The sequence below is a fragment of the Alternaria hordeiaustralica genome, assembly GCF_023758085.1.
Source record: "Alternaria hordeiaustralica strain BMP 2776 chromosome Unknown scaffold_12, whole genome shotgun sequence".
Taxonomy (NCBI): Eukaryota; Fungi; Ascomycota; class Dothideomycetes; order Pleosporales; family Pleosporaceae; genus Alternaria; species Alternaria hordeiaustralica.
The window spans coordinates 463076-484697 of NW_026056784.1; the positions used below are offsets into that span (position 1 = coordinate 463076).

General features: G+C 53.3%; 8 protein-coding genes across 8 annotated transcripts; 4 read left to right on the forward strand and 4 right to left on the reverse strand.

Annotated features, from left to right (window-relative positions):
- Positions 1-141: 141 nt before the first annotated feature.
- J4E84_006417 (uncharacterized protein) lies at positions 142-1527 on the reverse strand (the record flags this gene model as incomplete). Its single annotated transcript, XM_049389006.1, has 1 exon — positions 142-1527. One exon carries the CDS (start codon positions 1525-1527, stop codon positions 142-144), a length of 1386 nt encoding a protein of 461 aa, XP_049243280.1.
- Positions 1528-2476: 949 nt separating this feature from the next.
- On the forward strand, positions 2477-2988 carry J4E84_006418 (uncharacterized protein; the record flags this gene model as incomplete). Its single annotated transcript, XM_049389007.1, has 2 exons — positions 2477-2603; positions 2657-2988. 2 exons carry the CDS (start codon positions 2477-2479, stop codon positions 2986-2988), a joined length of 459 nt encoding a protein of 152 aa, XP_049243281.1.
- Positions 2989-3038: 50 nt separating this feature from the next.
- J4E84_006419 (uncharacterized protein) lies at positions 3039-5408 on the reverse strand (the record flags this gene model as incomplete). The annotated part of the gene is made up of 1 exon (XM_049389008.1): positions 3039-5408. The coding sequence occupies one exon, from the start codon at positions 5406-5408 to the stop codon at positions 3039-3041; it is 2370 nt and encodes a 789-aa protein (XP_049243282.1).
- Positions 5409-6858: 1450 nt separating this feature from the next.
- Positions 6859-10027, forward strand: J4E84_006420 (uncharacterized protein; the record flags this gene model as incomplete). The annotated part of the gene is made up of 4 exons (XM_049389009.1): positions 6859-7377; positions 7426-7903; positions 7952-8127; positions 8183-10027. 4 exons carry the CDS (start codon positions 6859-6861, stop codon positions 10025-10027), a joined length of 3018 nt encoding a protein of 1005 aa, XP_049243283.1.
- Positions 10028-10778: 751 nt separating this feature from the next.
- On the forward strand, positions 10779-12434 carry J4E84_006421 (uncharacterized protein; the record flags this gene model as incomplete). The annotated part of the gene is made up of 1 exon (XM_049389010.1): positions 10779-12434. One exon carries the CDS (start codon positions 10779-10781, stop codon positions 12432-12434), a length of 1656 nt encoding a protein of 551 aa, XP_049243284.1.
- Positions 12435-12695: 261 nt separating this feature from the next.
- Positions 12696-14135, reverse strand: J4E84_006422 (uncharacterized protein; the record flags this gene model as incomplete). Its single annotated transcript, XM_049389011.1, has 1 exon — positions 12696-14135. The coding sequence occupies one exon, from the start codon at positions 14133-14135 to the stop codon at positions 12696-12698; it is 1440 nt and encodes a 479-aa protein (XP_049243285.1).
- A 1270-nt stretch (positions 14136-15405) lies between these two features.
- On the reverse strand, positions 15406-17343 carry J4E84_006423 (uncharacterized protein; the record flags this gene model as incomplete). The annotated part of the gene is made up of 1 exon (XM_049389012.1): positions 15406-17343. One exon carries the CDS (start codon positions 17341-17343, stop codon positions 15406-15408), a length of 1938 nt encoding a protein of 645 aa, XP_049243286.1.
- A 1111-nt stretch (positions 17344-18454) lies between these two features.
- On the forward strand, positions 18455-21239 carry J4E84_006424 (uncharacterized protein; the record flags this gene model as incomplete). Its single annotated transcript, XM_049389013.1, has 5 exons — positions 18455-18601; positions 19192-19619; positions 19688-19850; positions 20021-20173; positions 20673-21239. 5 exons carry the CDS (start codon positions 18455-18457, stop codon positions 21237-21239), a joined length of 1458 nt encoding a protein of 485 aa, XP_049243287.1.
- Between the last annotated feature and the right edge of the window lie 383 nt (positions 21240-21622).

Sequence of the window (21622 nt, forward strand, 5' to 3'; positions counted from 1 at the left end):
CTTGCGGGTCGTGAATGTGAGGGTGCCTTCCAGGACTACATAGATTCCATTAAACTTTAGAAGTAAGGTCTGTTTGCCAGATTGATCAATCACAACTGCAACAAGTTACCAATGCTCTATATTCCACCCAGTACACGGCACTCAGACCCTCTTGCGCAGTTTCCCCGTCACCGTCAGCCTCGCAATGAGAACACATAGTGCCGACACAGTGGCCGTTCCACCAGCGTAGAAGATGGCAGGGCGATATACGTCAATGTTCTGACCCGATGCAGCACCTTGTCTACCGCCAGCGGCCTCTAACAAGTAACCAGCAATTGGCGCGCCCATCAGATACCCCACGCTCCAGCCAGTGACCGACATGCTCATAGCTACTGCAGCTCGTCCGGGGCCAAAGATACCAGCAACTACCGTTGGCTGGGTGGTAAAGTACGCGCCGTTTGCAACACCGTTCAGGATTGCGAAGAGTACGAGTGGACCGAGGGTATTCGAAACTGGCCAGATGGCAAGCATGCTCGCGGCGTTGAGGGCCATGACGATGACGAAGGTATTGAGTGGGCCAAACTCATCGCACAATGGACCTGCAATGAACCGTCCGATGGCATTGCAGGCGTTGAAAGCAGCGACGAGCGCAGCACCAGTACTGGAACTGAGTCCAATCGACTGCGCGAACAATGGAAGATAGTACGGCGGGACGAACAGTGCAAACACACCAATGGCACTTGCAACGAACGTAGCGATGAACGTAAGAGACTGGAACATGGAGAGATCGACAAAGGGTATGTTCCTGAGCGGCACACGATCCTTGACCATCCACGCAGCCGGAAGACCAATAGCCCAGGTAAGCAGGCCCTGTATGCGGAAAGTCCACTCGATACCGACTTGTTGATACAGCGAATTCAACGCCACGGCCATGACGCAGCCACCTACTCCGCCGCCCAGCTTGATAAGACCATTTGCGAGACCGAGACGAGCGCTGAAGTACTGCACGGGAACTGTGTTGCAGACAGTCCAGTTGAGCGACATTCCAATGCCGCCAATGACGCTGTACGTGCCGAACAGACCAGGCAAATTGGACGTGCAGAAGCTTGCTCCGATCAAACCTAAGCCCATGAGGAAGACACCGAGGAGGATTGTTGCTCGGCCGCCTATCAATCTCATGAGACGGACAGCTCCTAGTCCGTACAAAGCGCCGCCTGCGAGTCCCAGGGAACCGACGTAGGAGAGTGTGGATGGAGGGACGTCCTTCAGCGTTGAATCGAGTAGCGCGGCTTGTAAGACGCCCCAGCAGTTGATGATGGCGTTGTTGCAGAAACTTGTCGTTGAGGAGCCTGCGACTACTATCCATCCGTATCCGCCGTCTGGTACTGCGGTGACGGAGTAGGCTGCGTTGTCTGGTGTTTCGTCATGGATGTGACTCAGAGACGACGGTCTCGAATTTGGAGTGAAGGTCTTGCTTGACGGGGATTGCGGAGTGTTATGAAAGCTCGTGAGCTCGATGCGGTCTTCTGTGATGGTAGTAGTAGACATCTTGATGCTGTTATGCTGGAGTCGTAACAGGAGGGCAGACGCGGACAAACTTATGCGTGTCTTGCAAAGGGCGCGCTTACACGCCTTAGACGCCAGAGTAACTGGTACTCAATGTAGCCATGCAGGTAAGCGCAGAATGCCATGGGCCGATTTACCCTCGCTTCTTGCAGACGGGGTTTTTCCGATGGAAAGGGAAATGAGACCTACAGCGTAAGGATTTCTCAACTGCAAGCAACGATGGATCTCCAGACGTGTTCATGTGTGTACGTCTAGGAAATCATTGTGATAATGCGTCTATTGCGGCCCATACCTCCAGAGCATGTATTACTTCTGCTTCTCTCGGGCTGTTGTCGCATCGCACGTATTATGTTCCCATTGCTGCATTCACCTGTTCGATTGTTCAAGGTGACCGTGAGATATGGAAGGACAGATCAGTAGACGACTGCTTTCCGACGCATAATTACGTTGGATGGTAGTCTGCCCCAGATTGCTGAAGGACAAAGCGGGGAAGCTGCGGAGGTGCGCTAGTATGTGCTTAGTCACCCGAGCTCCCCAGGGTCCAAGGGTCCTCAAGCTATCGACTGTCTAGCAGTCTGGCACTTACCACACGCTTTCGAGTCCTACACGTCTCACGATTGTTCAGACTACAGACTTTCGGCATGCGTAGTCGTTCTGCCTGATCTCTCGGTGCTTCCCAAGATTTGCAAGCCGTGAGACCAAGTTTCCTCCCTCAACTGCCCGGTTTTCCAGGCTAGGCGCGCTCGGTGCCCACTCGCTGAGACGCGACACGCCTCATCCAACATCGCATCCTTGATCAGTCCACGTCATGGCACATGGCACAATCTATACACAGCATATAGAGCCGTATCATAACAGATCGTTTGCTAAACCTTCAAACCTATTAACACATAGCTTATTTACTCCATAACCTACAGTCACAGCATCCACAATGGCAACAGAAGACACCGTCGACCTGAGCGCATCGCACGCGCCCCAACAAGCATCCCTCGAAGCATTCAACTCTATCCTCGACGCGGTGAAAAGCGAACTCCTCAAACTACGACGCGACCACGACAGTAAAATTTCCTTGCCCGCCTTCTCTCCTCCATCCCTCTAACAACCCCTGCAGAGCACGAACCCGAATACTTCCGCGCCGTCTCGCACCTCTCCGACAGCGACCTCGCATCCTTCACCGCCGAGAATCTCGAATCCGTTCGCGTGGCCGTAACAGCATACGGTCTGCATCTCTTCGGCAAAGTCAAACTGCCCGCTTTGGACAACGGATACATTCACATTCGCATCTTTGGGTCTGCGAAAGATGGGACTGATGGAAGTAGTCTTGATGAAAGGGAGTATAGTTTGCACAGTATACATACGGAGGAGGTGCTTAAGGAGGATGGAGACAGGGGTTATAGGGCGGTGTTTGGGAAGGAGGATGAGTTGGAGTGGTTTGAGACTTGATTGTTATACTGGGTATATCTAGATAACGAATGGGGATTTTTGGAAGGTATCTACAAGTCCTCCAGGCCTAAAGCCTCATTCACCTCCAAAATGCGTTCGTGAACCATGTTAAGGGTCATCTTGCCAAACTCCTTGAACGCCTTGTCGTCTACTTGCCCGTTCAGCATCTCAAGCTCATGGCGGTAGGCTTGACGAAGACCAAACATCTTTGCAATCTCATTGTTGATGCTCTTCAGATTATCATCTCTGCTCTCTCGTCGCTTGTTTGCCTCACCCAACCAGTATTCTTGAGCGCCTGGCATGCGACTCATGGTTTCGTACACGGGGATCATCTCGACATCTGAGCGATATAGCGTGACAAGTCGATTGAAGCGGAACTCGTTGTCGGGATGGAAGTACTCTTTGATGCCGATGAAGGCTTTCATGGTGTTGACAAAAGCTTCCCACTTCGCGAACAGCGCCTCGATCTTGCTCAATGCCGACGGGGAAGAGAAATCACCTTTATTGGTGATCTTCGCACCAATGTCATCGAGATTACCGGCGAGCTCGACGAAAGCGGAAGGAGCGCAATTGCCTGCATTTGCGTTCAGCCATTCGGCCTCGCATGCATTGATGGCAGCAGTCAGCTCTCTGATCCTACCAGAGCAGTCTACTGAGACGGCCTTTTGTGGCCTTTCCGTCTCATGCTCCTTTGGAGCGGCCAGGGGGACCTCCTGAACTGCGCGCTCTTGACTGACCCTGGCGGTTACGTCGTCGTCAGCGAGGGAAGAAGTAGTAGGCTCCAGGCTATCGTCGGCGGCAACCTCCTCAATCTGCTCAGAGTCTTTGAGGTCTTGAACCTCTGAAGTCTGACTGGCGACATCATCGCCAGCCGAAAGAGATCCATTGACGGCCATGTCGCCGCCTGGGGGTGCCGTGAAATCGAATGCACCAGTCCAGTTTTCAGGGTCGAAGCTGGACGGGATGGTAGGTACAGCGACGCTGCTTTGAGAAGGCTTGAAGGTGAAAGTGATAGCTGATGCTACCGGAGATGCTGCGACAGGGGAGCTAGGGTGAAAGTTGACACCATCTATGGTGTTTTCGCTTTCATCCTCATCGTCGCTTTCGTCAGACTTATCATATATTTCGTTATCTTCAGCGTCGTCTGCAGAATCATCTGATAGCTCTTCGTTACCCCCAGCAAGATCCCAGAGCTCGTCGGCAGTATTTGAATCAAGGCCATGGTCTTCAGAGGTCTCGTCAGTGACGTATTGCGTTTCAGTCTGGTCATCCTCGGACTCGTCGTCTGAGCCAACGTCGACGCCACCATCATTATTGTCGGTCTCAATGGAGGAGCAAGCATCTTCACCATCTTCGTGAGGATGTGAGGGCTCTGTCGATGCTTTGACTTCATTCTGCAGTTCAGTCAGCCCATCTGAAGAAGCGTCGCGCGCCTGAAGCTGTTGAACGTAGTCGAGGAAGAGCTGCCGACCGGTTCGGCTGCCTTCAGGGTCGCCTTCAGAAGAATCCCAGTACGTTTTCCAGTCATCCAAGTCTTCCAGTGCCTCATCTATGTCCTCGTTATATGAAGTGTTGCAGTCTTCGTGCTCGAGCAACGAGGTCCAAATTTCGGACTCCCAAGATGATGCAAGCGCGACGACGTCAAGGTTCGCTGTATGATTCGCGGATCTCAGCAACTCGCAGATGCCTCGGATATGGCTTCGGAAGCCTCGACGGTTGTCTTTGCGCAGCTGCGCCTCTGTTGAGAGGCCTTCTCGATGGTTGTCCGCATTGAGTATGGCCTCGGTGGCTTCGGTAGCGGAGTCGGATTGAGTATATACATAGCTGAGGCTGGCTGAAGTGTCTGCAGAATGTGGCCCAGATGCGATGCTCTCGTTCTCCAGCATGTCGAAGTTCAATCTGTCCATCTCCCAAACGAACCATTCTTCACCTGACCAATAACTTCCATCATCGACTGGCCAAGCCTCAGACCACTTCTTGTCACACTTCGTGAGGAGTCGCAAGGTTGATCTGACTTCGTCGTCGTACTTCTTCCTGTCGGAGCTTTGTATCGATCGGGTCCAGATGTCGAACTCCCATTGCTTAGCGAAGACCTCGGGCTCACGTTGCATGATCGCGGCATTAGGTGAACTGAGCTTCCTGAACCTGGAGAGTTTGGCAGCCAGCAGCTTGGTAGCTTCCACGCGGAGGTTTTGGGTTTCCTCGGTCCATACACGCTCTTTTGTGGCTTCCACATTTGGAGCATCCGTTGTCATGTTTGTGTCGGGTGGGCGCATCCCCGCAGTCAGACTGGGGTCGTATAATCTCTTCCTTGCGCGAAGCGGTTTCGGAATGAAGCCAGGCTCGGGACAGTTTGTTGCATCTGGCTGGGCAGAGGCGGGATCCGTACTGCGAGACGAGTCGTTCAGTTGAGACGACATGGTAGCGCTTCGGAGGCGGAGAGTTGTGGAAAGATCGCTGAGATGAGCTGTAGGTTGTTTCTGTAGTGAGCCTTTCGCGTGTATTATTGGGCGACGAGAAATGGAGAAACGAGGGGCGGGGTGTTTGCGTGAATCTAGGCGGAATTGCAAGTTGCGATGAGCCTCAAGAGGTCGCAATGGTTGGCTGGGAGGCTATTGTTTCAGGCTCAACAATAAGAGCGGGCAGAGCGACTGACGAGTGCATGGTGGTGGTATGTGCGCAGTGGAGTGAAAGTGAAAGCCAAGACTGCTTCTGCTTCACAACATAGCGACCGTGTGTAAGGCCATGTAGTCGCCGATACTAGGGACGTGGGCCCCTTGACAACTGCTATGAGAACATCATGAGGTGTTTGATAGAAGATACAGAGAACAGGCGGCGATGGCCGCACATACTACCTTGCGCAAATGTGAAGACAAACATTGTTTCCAGTGTCCATAGTATTCGACTCGCCGACGATACCACGCCTGAAGTCCTGTCCCCTGCCATGTTGCCAATCTTGAGGTGCCATGTACAGGATGGATAGCTGGCTATGTCCGAGCAGACGAAGACTAGCCTATGGTGTGCATTCACGGCTTACGGAGCCTTCCAAGGGTCCATGGAGACCGTTGCTGGAGGTTGGCATGACCAGAAGCTGACATCCGGGTCTAGAGGGTTGTCTTGGATGGCGTCCGACATACGCGCTTGACATTTCGGCCGCAATGTGCATTAGGCTACACTGAGCTAGTCCTCCATGATGGAGAGACCCCGGCGATTGAGAAGTGACATCTTGGCTCCTTACAACGGCAGTTCGAAGGTGAGAAGACGAGGCGCGGCGTTGTGAAGAAATGAAGTAGACATCTGCCGGAGGACGTGAGGTTTGGGAAATTAGTGGGCCAGATCGCAGCCAATAGGACGCGTCGGAAGCGCTGTCGCCCCGCCTCCCATGCTTTCTTCACGAGCTTTGCCACTTCCACTATGCTCAACCGATCGCAGCGCGTTTCCAAGCAGCGACAGTCCAAAGGCGTCTGCTTGTGTGCTGAGCAAACAGTCTGGCAACGATTTCTGAAAATGCAGCTAAGGCATCTCATCGACCGATTGCTTCGGCCCGGAGGAAGGCGCCAGGCCGGGATACATTGCGACTAGCAGTTTTCCGAGCTGAACACGACAAACAGATGCAAACAACTCATCCTCGTCATACCAGTTCTTCTTGAGGTACTATCGGTTGTCGCGATCGTCGCCGCAGTTCTAATCCTTCGCGGTCGCCACAATCCTTACGATCGAGCATCTGGACCAGTCTGGAACGTTACACCCGGCGCGCCCCTCTGACAGCCTTAGCTCCCGCAGTGTATCACACCTCTGCAAAACACTCTGCGCGACCTTTGCTTTCAATGCTGGGTAGTAATCCGACATACAGATATCTCGATGCATCTCATGGGCGGCCAGCGCGTTGCCTTCTTCCCGAAGGCAGATGCGGCCGTCCTCGCATCGAGGCATGCTGCGCCGGCATCGTCCGAGCGCCCGACCACCACCGCGCCAATACTTGATCTTGAGAATGCCGACAAACCCCTTGAGCCATGGACTGCCGAACAAGTCACGTCTGTGTATCCCAGCGATGGCGACATCTGGACACCAGCACCAATACCTGCCAAAACACTATGTCCACCTCAGTGCTCTTCGGATCGCTATCTCTTCCCAGTCTTGACCCGGAATGAGAGGCTGAGGCTGACATTGCTATACTACTATACTCGCGGGGCGCTTGAAGATGTAGAGTTGATGTCTCGCCTACAGGAAAAGGTCCATCTTGCGCATGAGACAGTAGGATGGGAGTTTGTCATTGCCGGCCTTCTCAACCACAGCACTTATACTCGGATGGTCACAGTGAACCTTCCTCTCGCGATATTACCACGTCGCGAGAGTACCTGCGCGCACACCATCAACCAACCACCAGGCGTAAGTCGGCACTCCTCTTTGTCACCGGACCACTACTGATGTCTACAGACTGTTTTTGCGCTGCAGAATATGGCCGAAGATTGGCGCTTCGAGAAGTCACCGCATGTTGAACAGGGTGGCTTGCGCGCATATGCCGGTGTACCGCTGAGATTTGATACTGAATTTGGGGAGCACGTGGCTTTCGGCTCCCTTTGTGTCGCTTCTAATTCCCCGCAAGAGCCTCTCTCGCCATCGGTACAGCAGGCTCTTGCTAGGCTTGCTGACTGGATTGTTACGGATATAGTGCACAGTGCAAGAGCTCGCCGTCAAAAGGAACGTAGGCGGATGCTGGAACTGCTCTCTCAAGCTCAGCAGCAATGCGACAACCACCACAATATGGAGGAAGTGATCCCTAGAATGCTCGAGGATGTTTATCTTAATACGCAGGTGAGCATTCATCAGACCACGGACAGCCACATAACCTTCGCTGGTGGTACGAGATTTCGCACGTCAGAGCTGGAGCAAGGTCTTTGGGAAGATACAGCTTGTGAGTCATTATGATAGATGCGAATGTGGCATATGCTGACTTTCGCAGATTTCGACTACGCCATCGAGAACCTCAATCATTTGGACATGACTGCGCCTCGGCCTGTACGGGCTATCGCGGCACAGTGCACCAGTCAGCGTGCAGCGATGTTCCTAGTAGTAGCCAGTAAAGACCTCAAGATGGTCTTTGACGATATAGATTCTTGGTTCGTGCATATGTGTGCGGTAAGCAATGCTAGGCTCATCTTGGGGGATTTTGCTGACACCTCGTGACTTTTAGACAATACTATGTCGATATTGGCAAGGCCGCGCACTCCAGGAGGCGCTCAGCGCAAAGGAAACGTTCCTTCGCGGCATTACGCATCAGCTTCGAACTCCTATACATGGCATTCTTGGCTCTGTCGAACTTCTCACTGAAGAGCTAAAAGCTCGAAACGTGGTCCCTTCAACAGCCGCCTCATCACCCACTGCCAGCCCGGACATTGAACAGCTGGACCCATACACCTACATTAAGACCATCAAGACTTCGGCAAGAGAGCTGATCTCAACGGTGAACAATCTCATCAAGTTGAATCAGTGGGCAGATATTGCACAGGCGGAACGCGTTCTTACCATGCATACCGTCTCTGAGATTGAAGATGCTTTGCTGAAGGAAACTCTGCTAGGACTATCAGACGATCTCTCTACGCGGCCATCTATCGTCATACAACACCATCTACCGCCGAGTTGCGACTTGCTTGCTATCGATAAGCGGGTATTCTTGGACTGTATCCAGCCGCTTATGGTCAACGCCGCTCAAAATGCTGCTGGCGGTATGGTAGCAGTGACTATATCAATTGAGGAGGGCTGCCAGTCTCTCGTCGTCGACGTCAAACACAGTGGGCGTAAAATACCCAAAGGGAATTACGACCGCGTGTTTGACGCACACGAACAGATCGATCTTAGCGGTACTGAGTCTGCTCTTGGTTTGACGCTGGCGAGTAAAGCGGCAACACTGTTGGGTGGTGAGATTAAGATGGTCACTTCACCCTACGGTGCAGGCTCGCACATCAGAGCGACGTTCAACGAGCCCGTCTGCGCAAGCTCATTACCTGCTTCCCATCCAGTGAAGGATAGATTCAGTGAGCTCCCGCAAACCTTCCATCATCTCACGTCTAAGTCAGCAACGTCGTCTCTCGGCGACTATTTCACACAGTATCTTTCAAGCGCCGGTTGGACAGCTTCCAGCACACCTAAGGGCGCTTTTGTAGTCGTCGACTACACACCCAATCTAGCGGAGCTCTACCGACACACGTCGAACATCGATGCTGATCAGGTCGCGATATGTCTCGTTCCAGAATGCGCATGCTTTCTCGACTTCCATACTGAACGTGTGCGACGGCAGGGAAATGTTGTATACGTTCAAGGTCCCTTTTTGTCGGAAACATTTGAACAAGCGTTGAAGCACGCGGATGCAATCTCGGCCGAATTCCGCGCCTCTGCTCTGGACACGGAGTCGCGTGCGACCGGTGGCATCGTTATCGAGCCACCCAGTCAAGCTTCTACACTGGACTCGAATGAGCGCCCACAGCTCCCATCTGAGCGAGGTTCAATATTCCCCGACAAGCTTCAGAATGAACTAGTCCAGTCGGTACGGACCTTGCGCATCGAAACTAAGCCTCCGGCTTCCACGAAGGAGACCTCAACATCGAGCAAACCCCTGACACTCCTTGTTGATGACAATGCTGTCAATCTTCGTCTATTGGAGATGTACTGCAGTCGTCGTGGCATCCCATTCCGAAGTGCGAAGGATGGCCAGCAGGCAGTCAACATCTTTTCCGAAGCTCTCGTACCCAAGTACGACCCACTGCTCCGACAAAATCTGCCCATCCAACCATTCGGGCTCATCCTCATGGATCTTCAGATGCCGGTTTGCGATGGTATCGATGCAACACGACAGATACGGCGATTAGAGAAGCAGCATGGGTATGAACGGAGTGTCTTGTTCATTGTCACTGGTCAGGACTCCTCGAACGATCGCAAGGCCGCAGACGATGCCGGCGCAGACGAGTTCCTGACGAAGCCGGTAGGGCCCAAGGTTCTTGACCAGTGGGTGAAGAAGTGGTATCCCGATATCGACATATGAAGGATTGACTACCTTCGAGTTCCCAAACTCATTATCCGAGGATTCGTGTACAGCACATTTACGAGATGCCATACGCCAAGGCTGTGCCGATCGCTACATCCGCACCGAAAGTCATTCGCGTACAGAGTTCACGCAGGATGATGCATTAGTTCCCAGGGCCGGTACGGTGTGGATGTCGTATTGTCTGCGCATTGTCGAGCGCCTCGAAATCACACACCGAAACGCTTGACCAGAGTCACTTGTGTAGTCAGGAAGATCGATAGTGGCACAAGCTGGATCAGCTCCGTGACACGCAGCCTTTTGTCATCACAAGCTAGCGAGACGAGATATGGTTGCCGATTGGTAGTGCCACCAAGCGATGACAGCTTTCGGGTCGCATCAGACGCCGACTGTACGCTTGCTAGGACTTGATTGTACTCTGAAGGTTGAAGCATGCAGCATCCCAAGTATGATGCAATTGTCAGAGGAGGACTGTACGTATGTAGTAGATTGCGCGACGCATTTCGTCATCACCGATCAGGCCTGCTGACGCCAAGTGATTATGTCATCCACATGTGAAACCAGATGCCGCAGCATATGTCCACGCCAGTAACACCCATATACCCTACCTCAACCATTATATATCTTGGTCCATCCTAAAACTCATCATTCATGCTGTCTCCAAGATTGCCATCGACAGTTTGACAATATTCAGCTGCATTGGCCCGTCTGCCCGCAGTTTAGGCGCCAGCCTCCCTAACTCATCTCAAAGATGGTGCTCTCATGGCTATCCTACACATGCATAGCCATACTCCTCGGAACTGTATACATCAGAAAACGACTCAGCGTCCGCACATCCCAAATAGAACGCGATGCAGAAGCCGAGAAACCTGGCCGTCTTAGACTCGACGATGGCCTAACAGCATCTGGACGGCAACTGAAAGCCAAGCTCGTCGCAGCCATTCCCCACATCGTCATCACGCCCGACAAGGCAACGGAATTCAGAGAGTCGATGAACGCGTATTGGGACCAGAAAGCGTGTGAGGTACCGCCCGCATGTGTTGTGCGACCCCGCAATGTGTGGGAGCTAGCGCAGGCGGTCAAGATTCTCAAACGCGAGTTCGATCTGAGGGTCGAGCGAGCAAAGGAAACAGGAGAAAAAGGGGAATCGATTTTTGCTATTCGGGGTGGCGGTCATTCTGCTGTTGCTGGTGCGTCGAGCATCAAAGGTGGGGTCCTTATCGACTTGTCGCTCTTCAAACAGGTCGTTCCTGCTGAAGATGGCCGAAGTGTGGTTATTGGCGCGGGCTGTAAGTGGATTGATGTGTACTCAGAACTCGAGAAAGAGGGTCTCGCGGTCGCTGGTGGGAGGAATTCTGCTGTTGGTGTGTCTGGCCTCACGCTCGGTGGAGGCCTCTCGTTCTTCTCGCCGCAATACGGGTTCGTGTGCAGCAACGTCCTTGGATACGAGGTCGTTTTAGCAGATGGAAGGATCGTAACTGCTTCGGAGTACGATAAACCTGATCTTTGGCGTGCACTCAAGGGCGGAGGAAACAACTTCGGCGTCGTGACAAGCTTCACAGTCCGTAGTTTCGCTGCGAAAAGCGTATGGAGCGGCTTCATCTATCTCCTTCCATGGAAAGCGCCTGGTGTGCTCACAGCATTCCATGATACCGCCTCGAGAACACTGGCCGGTGGGCTAGACCAACGCTTCGACCCCTACGCCGCTGGCCCTCTGGCATGCTTCACGTACCTCCAATCCGTTGGCATCCAAGCAATCTCTGTGCACCTTGTTCACACCGCGCCAGACACGAAAGAAAGAGGCTGGCCGGAATGTTGGCGCAGCTCTGGGTTCTATAAGATTGGGCGTGTGTGGAGTACGTTCAAGATCCGCAGTCTGGTTGGTGCGACAGACGAACTCAGTGTTTTGAACCCGCCCGGACGACGACAGGAATTTGCGACTACGACGATCAAAAACGATAAGCTGACGCTGGAGGCGGCGCATAAAGCATATCGTGATGCGATACCGAAGATCAAGAAACATAGTATCAAAGGGATGAATTGGACGCTTGTCCTTCAGCCTTGTTTACCTTCTTGGGCGCGGAAGGGCGATGCGAACCCGCTGGGCCTTGACGAAGGATCTGATGATCCGCTTGTGAATGTACAATTCACAGTGAACTGGGCGTTGGAACAGCATGATGAGGTAGTGAGGGCTATCACTAGAGAAGCGATCGAGCAGATTGATGCTTTTGCCACTGAGCATGGGACGAGTCATCGGTATCGCTATCTAAACTACTGCGCGGCGTGGCAAAAGCCATTCGAGAGCTATGGGGAGGAGAATTTAAGATTCTTGAAAGGTGTTAGTGGAGACGTCGATCCCGAGGGATTATTCCAGCGTGGTTGTAGAGGTGGTTTCAAGTTGGGGTAGTGCGATCATCTCGCCTTATCGTTTTGTATCATGGGAAGTGGACAGGTGGTTTAGAATAATATAGAAATATTACACGTGCTACAACGGCCGTCGAAAAGAATCATCATCTGTCATCAATCCTCGTATCCTCGTCAACGCCGTTCGCTCTAGGAACACTTCCTCTGAGCCGCCCATGCTACTACAACTCCGCATTACACATTTCTTAAACGCCGTGACACCCCTATTGCAACCAATATGTCGTTGCGTACTCAAGCAAATCAATTAGTCAAGGCCGGCGGCGATCGCGGCAAGCGCCCAGTCCATGAAACCGGCGTTGGTGTCAAGGATGTTGGTGTTGAACTCGGGCAGAGTGGGGTAGAAGTTGGTGCTGTATCCAAACTCCATGGTGAAGCCGTGGATCTTGTTCGCGCCAGACTTGGCGTATGTACGGCTAGCAGCGTAGTCGTCCGAAGCACCAGAGGTGGCGTAGAGGCCGACAGACTGCATGGATGTGTAGTCACGGCCACCAACTGCTCGCATCGCAGCCGCCGTCTTAGCAGCAACGTTCTTGATGTTTGTCGCATCAGCCGAGGGAATGTACTCCTTGTACGTGGAGTCGCCAAGACGACCTCTCTTTCCATCATACGCGCTGTTGAGGAAGTTCATGGTGGTGCTAGTGCTCTGGAGCTCATCATCGCCCCAGTTGTACAGGATGTCGCCAGTAGCGGAGTGGATGTCCATGAACCACCTGATCTTCGGGAATGAGTCGTAGACACTGACGTGGTTCTTGGTCTCGGGCTCCGATGCCGCAGCTGAACCGTAAAATGCCTCTGAGCTTGGCGAGGTGGAAGCAGGGGATGTGGAGGGGTCAAAGTACTTCTTGAAGTTCCAGAGGAAGTCAAAGTTGCGGTTGATGTCTACACCGACGGAGGCACCGCTAGTGCCGGACCGCGTGTTGCGGTTCTTGCGCCATAGTGATCCTGAAGACTGGTCGTATGCGACACCGTCTGGGTTGACGAGTGGGAAGAAGACGATACCGGCGGCAAGGACGCTCTTGACTTGAGCATTGGTGTATGTTTTGCTACCGTACTTCAGACCGCTTCCAGCCTTGTTCGCGGCGAGGAGATCTGAGATCCAGTAGATGAGCTGATCAGGGCCTCCGCGTTCGCGTGCGTGCATTCCAGCGGAGAGATAGAGGCGGTACTTGGACTTGTCTGTGCCGGCGCCAACGTATCCGGCGGTTTGCGTAGCGCCATTGAAGGTCTTGTATGGCAGAGTGACGGTGCTGATACCGTATCCGTTGACGAGTCCCTTGATGGCAGAGTTGATCTCGGTGGGATTCATGATGCTGCTCATGGTCGATCCCGTAGCCTTGGTGCCAAGACCAGACGGTGTGACTGAACCGCCCGACCAACGGTCGCCAGTGCCGATCGGTGCGGTGGCAGCCCTCTTGCTGAGGTCACGACGGTGTAGGCTGATCTCTGCATGGTTCTCGTACTCTTTGGACAGATACGCGATTTGGTCCTCGGTCAGCAGGGCGTGAAGCTCGAAATGGCCTTCTTTCGATGGCACCGCCTTGGGTCTGCAGCCAAGATCGTATGTGCCATTGTTGACGATGTCGAGAAAGTGTGCTGGAGAAGGTGCGTTGAAATGGACAGGCAGAAGGCTACCGAGTACGGTAGTGCTCTGGAGTATCAGAGCTGCGGCAAGAGCGTACTTCATCTTGAGTCTGCTTGGGGTGAAGAATATGGGGAACGTTAGAATGAAGTTGCCGATGCTCTACAGTATGTCGTGAAACAAGGTTGTTTTTATACATTCCTTCCATTTTGGTGTAACGATCGACCTTCTCCTAATGGTCGGCAGGTGATACTCTAGCATAAACGTGTCGGAGGTGCCATGGTGTCGCCTGCCGCTGATTGGCCGACTTCGCGAATTACGCCGGGCGCTAACTTGATCTCCTTCTGCTTTCGTCCTGTCTCCGCTGAAACTCCAGATGCACCTGCCCGGGAGGATCAAGTAGATCCAGAGATGCATGGGCAATGAGAGGACCTGCCCTGGGTGATGTGCAGCACTAGATAAGATAGATTAACTGGCCCTGAAAAGCAAGCCCTTTGGGGCAAAGTTTAAAGCTGGCTGGCCGGACGCTATCGTGAAGCGGTGATTTCCATCTGGGCATTCCAGGGGAAGCAGGTGCCAGGACAAGACGGCTTCACCGAGCATATGTGCTGGCCATAGGAGTGACGCTATGTGGTTATACTGGGTTGCGCCATACTGGGTGGCGTCGGTAATCGACGGGTGTGCGCTCTTACAAAGCATCCACGAGATATCGCGCCATCGTTGGGGTCCAAAAACTGATCGCTGAGAAAGGTTGCAAGTCACAAACGTGCGACTTGCGGATACTCAAGCCTCGGTGGTGGCAGGCGAAAGATGCGGGTACCCGCCGCCAAGAGGGCCACGTGCCTGAGCCTAAGCAAGGGCAAATTGTCCGGCCGCTAGGTACGTCACCGTCACGCCAAACAGCTCAACATGCTACATGCGACACACGACATGCGTGACAGACTCTCCCATCTGCAGATATCAGTCGATTGATGAAGAACGCTGTACGACACGCCTGTGGCCCTGGTATGCTTTTTCCGCGTGTTGGCAAAAAGCAGCTCCGCCGGGGACAATCACACTTTCGCCACCCTATCATGCTTCAAGAATCGAAGATTGCGCCACAAGCCGGAAAACGCCGCCTCTCCATGTCCAACACGATTTTCAGTGTGAATCGCTTGTTGCTGATGACCAGCACAGCTTCTGCGTTATTCCCACGCCACTCACACGTGCATTTGTCACAGATCAGACCACATCAATCATAGGAGTAACCGAATGGCGGTGATCAAGCAACGATGCGACTTCAATACACACGCGACCAACGCGCAACTTGGGAAGATTAGCTGAAGCGAAGCCGCCCATCAATTCAGCTATACCTATGTAGCTAATTATATCCTTTCTAGGTACCGTTGGCCGGTTGGTGATACTCCACGCCGTCTATCGTTGTGGTCAACGTTCCGTTTGCTTCGAGTATGTTCTTCATTACATCGATCCTTAAATGAAATCCACCCAGGCCAGTCTTCTTACTCCCAACCGTGGACCCCGTTTGCGAGATATCAGAGTACCAATCAAGTTTCTGGTCCCACACATTCGGAGTCGAAACCGTCAACTCAACGTCTTCCCAGCCGTTGATGACATGCTCGCCGTCGTTGGAGAAGTTGGAGTAGTTGGCAGCGACACGCTTGATGGAGTCTGCTTGTGGATGTGCCGTGTCTCCGATGAGCTTTACTTTCGCAAACCCAGAGATCTTGCCATGGAGTGTGTAGTTGCCTGGCTTTAGTGTAAGCTGCGAAGGGACTTTGGCTCCTGATGGGAACGGCGTCGCCCACGGTATGCGACTAGGCACCTCGTACACTGGGGCTGGACGCGCAGGCTTGCGATCGGGCATGCGAGCGAGCATGACACGATACTCACGCCCACCTGGCGCAGTAGAGACTGGACACTGTAGCGGATTAGTGCCACCACATGCTGGCGATGTAACGATGGCCTGCCAGTACACAATGCACGTGCTGTCCAAAGAGAAAGCCGGGTCCGCTCGGCCGTTCCAGTTCGGATCGTCATAGCCTCCTTCGCTACCATCGTCTTCTCCGTTGACCTGCTGTCCGTAGTACGACTCACGATCCCCATAACGATCTATCAAGATTGGCTGGAAGAAGCGACGTGGGCCATTGTTACGTGTAGATGCGGCTACGGCGACAGCAACGATGTCGATGAGAGGCGGAATACCTCGCATACCCGACATCCACATCTGGCGCTTGCTGGCACGCGTATCTTGAGTGACGAACCACTCGTCATCGGCAGAGAAGGCGATAGGATCGGCGTAATCAGGGTGACTGGTCAGACGACGAACAATCCCAGTCTCGATGTGGACCGCATACAGATCGATATTTGTCGACTCGGTTGGCGCACCGATGTAGAGTATCTCGTCGCCTGAACCACTGAAGCCCCGCAGTTCGCCAATCGTGATTGAGTCGGGGTGAAGCTTCAACTCCTCGCCCTCGGCCGTTATGAAAGCTCCGCGCTTTGGATCCACGAGCAAGTCAACATCGACCAGGTCATAGCGAGGCGCACCAGGGCCCGACCCTGAGGGTCTCGCATTGAACTCCAGACGCCCGAAGTAGGAATATTGCCCAGCGTCGTTGGTGAACGAACTCCAACCAATATGGAAATCGTCAGGGTGCATACGCAACTCACGCGGACTGCCAGCTGACCAATGAATCGGATAGATGTGGATATTGTCAGGCGTACATTCATCGCTAGCCAACTGCTCTCCGTTGCAGTCGAGGATGTTGTGGCCCCAGATCGCTTTGTCGCCGCTTCTGAAGACATGAGGATAGTCTCGTTGTGGATCCAATTCTCTTGCGTTCTCAGCCGGTACCCCACACGTTAGGCACTTCCACGCATCGCCATTGCTGAAGTTTGAGCTATCAGCTTTGATGAGGATTAACTGAACTCCATCGTAGATGCTCGCCGGGTCGGGAGCCGCGGGAGCTCCAACAAAGGTCACTGTGACGATGACGTTCCGGCCGTCCGGAGTGAAGTCTCCAGCTTGAAGCTTCTCGGTAAGCTCTCTTGCGATGCACCCAGTCTGATTCGGACATGCGCCAGGGTCTTGGCTTGGAGAAACTGGAGGTAAAGGTAGTTCGACGATGTCAATTTTTTCTGGCTTTGGAGGCTTCGGAATGTGTAGCGAGGTGTTGAGAACAGCTTGTTGGTTGTTGTTCCTGGCTGGAAGGTCGTGATTGCTTTGACACGACGGGGGCAGGCTTGCTCCGAGGGCAGCTGCACCTGTGTACAAGTGCAGCAATACCATTCTGTAAGCAGTAGTCTTGGCCATGGTAACGGCTCGTGTAGATTGAAAGCATAACGGTGGGTCTTGCAGCAGTTGTTTTATAGATGATGCAGAGTGAAGCTTGCGGTAGCGCACCTCAATACGCCGGATACGCGATACGCGTACTGTGAGCTTTGACCCCGCCACCTTTCTATAGGCCGCGCGTGCCCAGGTGGCCTCCGACCGCAACACCACGCCATGCACCAACAGATCTGAAGAGGTGCTCGGGAGTCTACTTTTACACAAAACAAAGAGTTCTAGGTTGTTTTAGGGCGATGTAGCCCTCTGGACTATTCGTGGAGAGCTGCGCAGAACAAGGCAGAGGCGGCTGAGATCGCACGGTAATCGGACTGGATGTCCGCCAGCACGGCGACCTCTGTGGATATGGCTATGGGGAGGATCGAGGTGTGGTAACAGGTTCGATCTTGGATCTTAAAGCACGATATCCTTTCTCCTCGTGATCCCAGTTGGATGCAAAGCTACTGACATCCCTGGGAGACTTTTATGGCCTGAGCTTCAAATCATCGTCCGTACCAGCTTCCGGTCGCAGTACTCTTGCATCCAAGAACTGGGCCAGAAACTTTTCGACTGCCGTGTCGCCCATAGTCTTCAGTTCAGGCGCGTGTTTCCGGAAATAGTCTAGAGAAGCTGCAGCGTGGAGCTATTTGCCTTCTTGGTGAGCTCTCGTCAAGACAACAGCAGGTACGCAGGTGCGTTTGCTGCGTCAAGGAGCCGTGGTACGAAGTCGCTTTCTTCAGCGACTGCAAACCTTGGAAATAAGGGATCAACCTCCATCATCTGACGATTCGTTGCCCCGACTGCTGGCCAGTGGAGGTGAAAGAGCCGTGAAGGATACGACGCACTCACTTCTGGGAGGCGCGAGCATACTAGCGGGGCCAGGAGGATACAATGTGCTATTCCCTTTTGGAAGCATCTTTGAAATGATTGCTAGTGGTATGGTGATGAGTAATGATGGGTCAACGTGACTGCCGTTTGCATATCTTGGCATTGTTGTTGTTGTTTACGAAGTCTCTTCGCCAGTGTCTCACTTAACCACCCACACTACACAATACCCGAAAATTTCTTTTCTTCCCAAAACCCTCTTCCAATCTCCACAATGGCTTTCCCACGTCTACAGAAGTTGGTCGACGATGCAGCTGCACAGCTCGACGAGGAGCTGCTAGCTGGACTGCCGTTCACGGTCAAAACTCCATCTCCAAGGCGACTTCTGAAGCTGATCGTGGATCACGCTGACGATCTGCATGTAAGCTCGTGTGATGTAACTGAACTCACGACATGCTAACGACGTCAACTAGTTCCACGCCTGGGAATATCAACATTGCACAGCTGCGGAGATGTTCTTTGGAGATTACACTGAGGCGCTTGTTGCCGGCGGTCACCTCAAGCTCGACCATAGGCCTGCTTCAGCTACTCGAGCTACGCCATCAATGGCTCCTACGCCAATAGCTACTCCTCGTCAAACGATAGCTGTCACTCAGCGAGAAGCTTCTCGCGAAGCTCTAGTACTTCACTTACGGCGAAGAAAGGCTTCACGCAGCAACATGTGGGAAGCTTTTCAAACCCTTGGACCTTTGGGAAATGCAAAGCTCAAGCTTTGCTATAGCTTTTTCCGAAGCGCACGTGGTTGTGTTCGAGGTAAGTCCTTCTAGATGAGCCATTTCCGTATCATGTGTTAACACACGATAGGACATATGTGCGAGCTTTCGCACATCCACCCTACCGAGCTTCAATTCGCCGCTATGGAGCGATATAACCCAGCTTTAACTTCCTATCTGAAGCGAGCTTGTGAACTTCGGCCTCCGGAGTACACTAGCTGCTTCCCAAGCTACGCAGAATGTGCCCGACACATTCCGGGGTACGAGACCCAAATGCGGCGTCTCAGTCAGGCTCGATACCAATGAGCTGATCGAGCTGATCCGCGACATCAATGAAGAACAGCTTTTCCTCTTCTTGGAATCGGATGAGCGAGCTGCGCCTCTGGTCACGAAGCTCCTCGATATCAACGACAAGGATCGGGCCGAGTTCGCGAGCTTACAGCGAACACATGCCGCATTCCCCAAGCGGTATCAGGAAGCTCAAGCTGAGTTTTCGTTCGAGCTCCATGAGACAGTTCTTCAGCTTGAGAAGAACCGAGCTCTGCATGCCCAGGTCGAGCAGCTAACTCTTGAGCTGGAGTTGGAGAGGGAGGCAAAGCTTAGATTCAGGAAGCTGCCGAGGGGCACGTGGAGCTTTCGGCAAGTCGACGTGATGCGCTTAGTAGCGTGTGTGCGCAAGAGAGGTAAGTTTCTGTCGTATCGTACTTGACACTTATACTAACTTCGTCTTACAGAATGCGCGGCGAGCTCCAGGCCAAGCTTGACCTTTCGATCGAGGCTGCCGCCATCTCCCAGGCTGCGCAAGAAGTCGATGAAGGTCACCGACGAGCTTACTTCTGGCAGGGCTTCCTCCGCGGAGCCAAGTGGGATAACAAGCTGCAACCGCTTCGGCGGCTTGTTGGAGAACCAAGCTCAGCTGCTTCTGCCACGACCTCTCGGCCTCCCGCGCCACTCTCCGACAAGCTTACACGTGCCGAAGCTTTCCACGAAGCTGTGGTCCTGCTCTCCTCCCCCCTTCGGAGGACATCAAGCTTACACTACGGGAGCGAGCTGCTCAGCTTTGGGAGCTTGTGCGCAAGACCGATGGCAAAGCTGCGAACTTGCCAGGTCGCTTCAAGGACAACAACAAGGCGGGAATGGCATATCGGCTAGCTGCACCTGCCGAGCTCAAGGCAGAGCATCCTTCCAAGGTCTACTTCGACCGGTCTTGGTCTCACGCTGTAAGTTTCTCCCCTACATAACATGATGAACTCCGCTCACACTCTCAGCGAAAATAGGCTACTAGCCTTCACGTCTGCAGCTGCAGCTCTTGTCTCCTTCTCGCCTCGGTCATCCCAGCTAATGACCATGTTTCCTCTTGCGTCCATAGCTAAATCAATCTCATGATCAATATCCTACTTGTGTGCTTGTGACGTGATACGTCTTGCAACATGACAGCTCACGCCTACTGCGCAGCCACTGTTCCATATCCCAACGACTTGCTTGTCGCGATAGTATTGAGCCCCATCGCGGCCTTCTTATGACTGGGCGCCCGGGTTGATGGACCACTTCCTGCAGCATTGGAGATTCATGTCGGCCAGGTCACATGATCGCTGCAATCGCTGCGCCCGGGCGGGCTCTGGGTGACCTCCAATTAGCGTGAACTCTGCGCCGCAACAGGGCCCGTGCACGTCGTTCACCCCGATCGGGTTTGCATATTGACCGACGCTGGACCTTTAGCACCTTCACCTTCTCTGCAATCCTCCCTCATCAGGACTTCCAACGACAATGGAAGTAAACACGCGCCCCGGCCCCCCATCCCCTCCAGCTGCGGGCGATGACTGGCCATATGGAGACGGCTTCCCAAATAAAGAAGTCGAAGCCGACATGAGGGCCATAGAGCAGGCCGAAAGCTTCTGGGCTACATACGCAGACCCCGACACGAGGAATGAAAAGTACAAGGTCCGGTTCCGCGACGCACTCGCTAAGCATATCGCGCGGTTGGAGGAGCTATGGGAAGCTGTAGCTTCATACAACGCGGGAAATTTCTCTTACACGTCGCGAGGCACAACAATGGACACCATACTGCGGGATCCCGAAACCCCTAGCTTGTGGGAAGGGCTTATTGCCGAGCAAGAGGCAAAAGACGAGAGCGATGACACTATGGAACCGCTCCATAAGCTGGAGCAGAAGCTTCGTCGGATTGCACTGACTGGCATCCACGTGGGCAACCTCACCAAGAAGCACACCAAGACTGAGGAGGCAGCTGGAGGACCTGACATTCGGAAGCCCGTGTACGCTTCATGATCCAAGGACAAAAAGCCCTTATATCGCACGAATACGGGGAAGTTAGTATGCGAGCAGGATATAGTGTGGTTGCCGAACACGACAGAACACGCAGCTATGCGGAAGGCGGAATACCGATGGGGGGACATCAGGGTGAGTTCATTATAATGTCTATAGACATCAGTGTTCCCGGGTGTGCTAACCAATCATTGTCGCAGGGCGTACTGACGCTGTACGAGATCAAGCAGCTGACCATGACGGAGCTCCAATGGTTCACATTGAACTATGCTGTTATAGACGCTGGTATCGCATGGAAGCGGCAGCTTTTACCGGAACATGACGACGCAGCTCGAAACATGTCGCAGATCATCTGGAAGCGGCGGACCGACGCAGAGGAGCGTTTG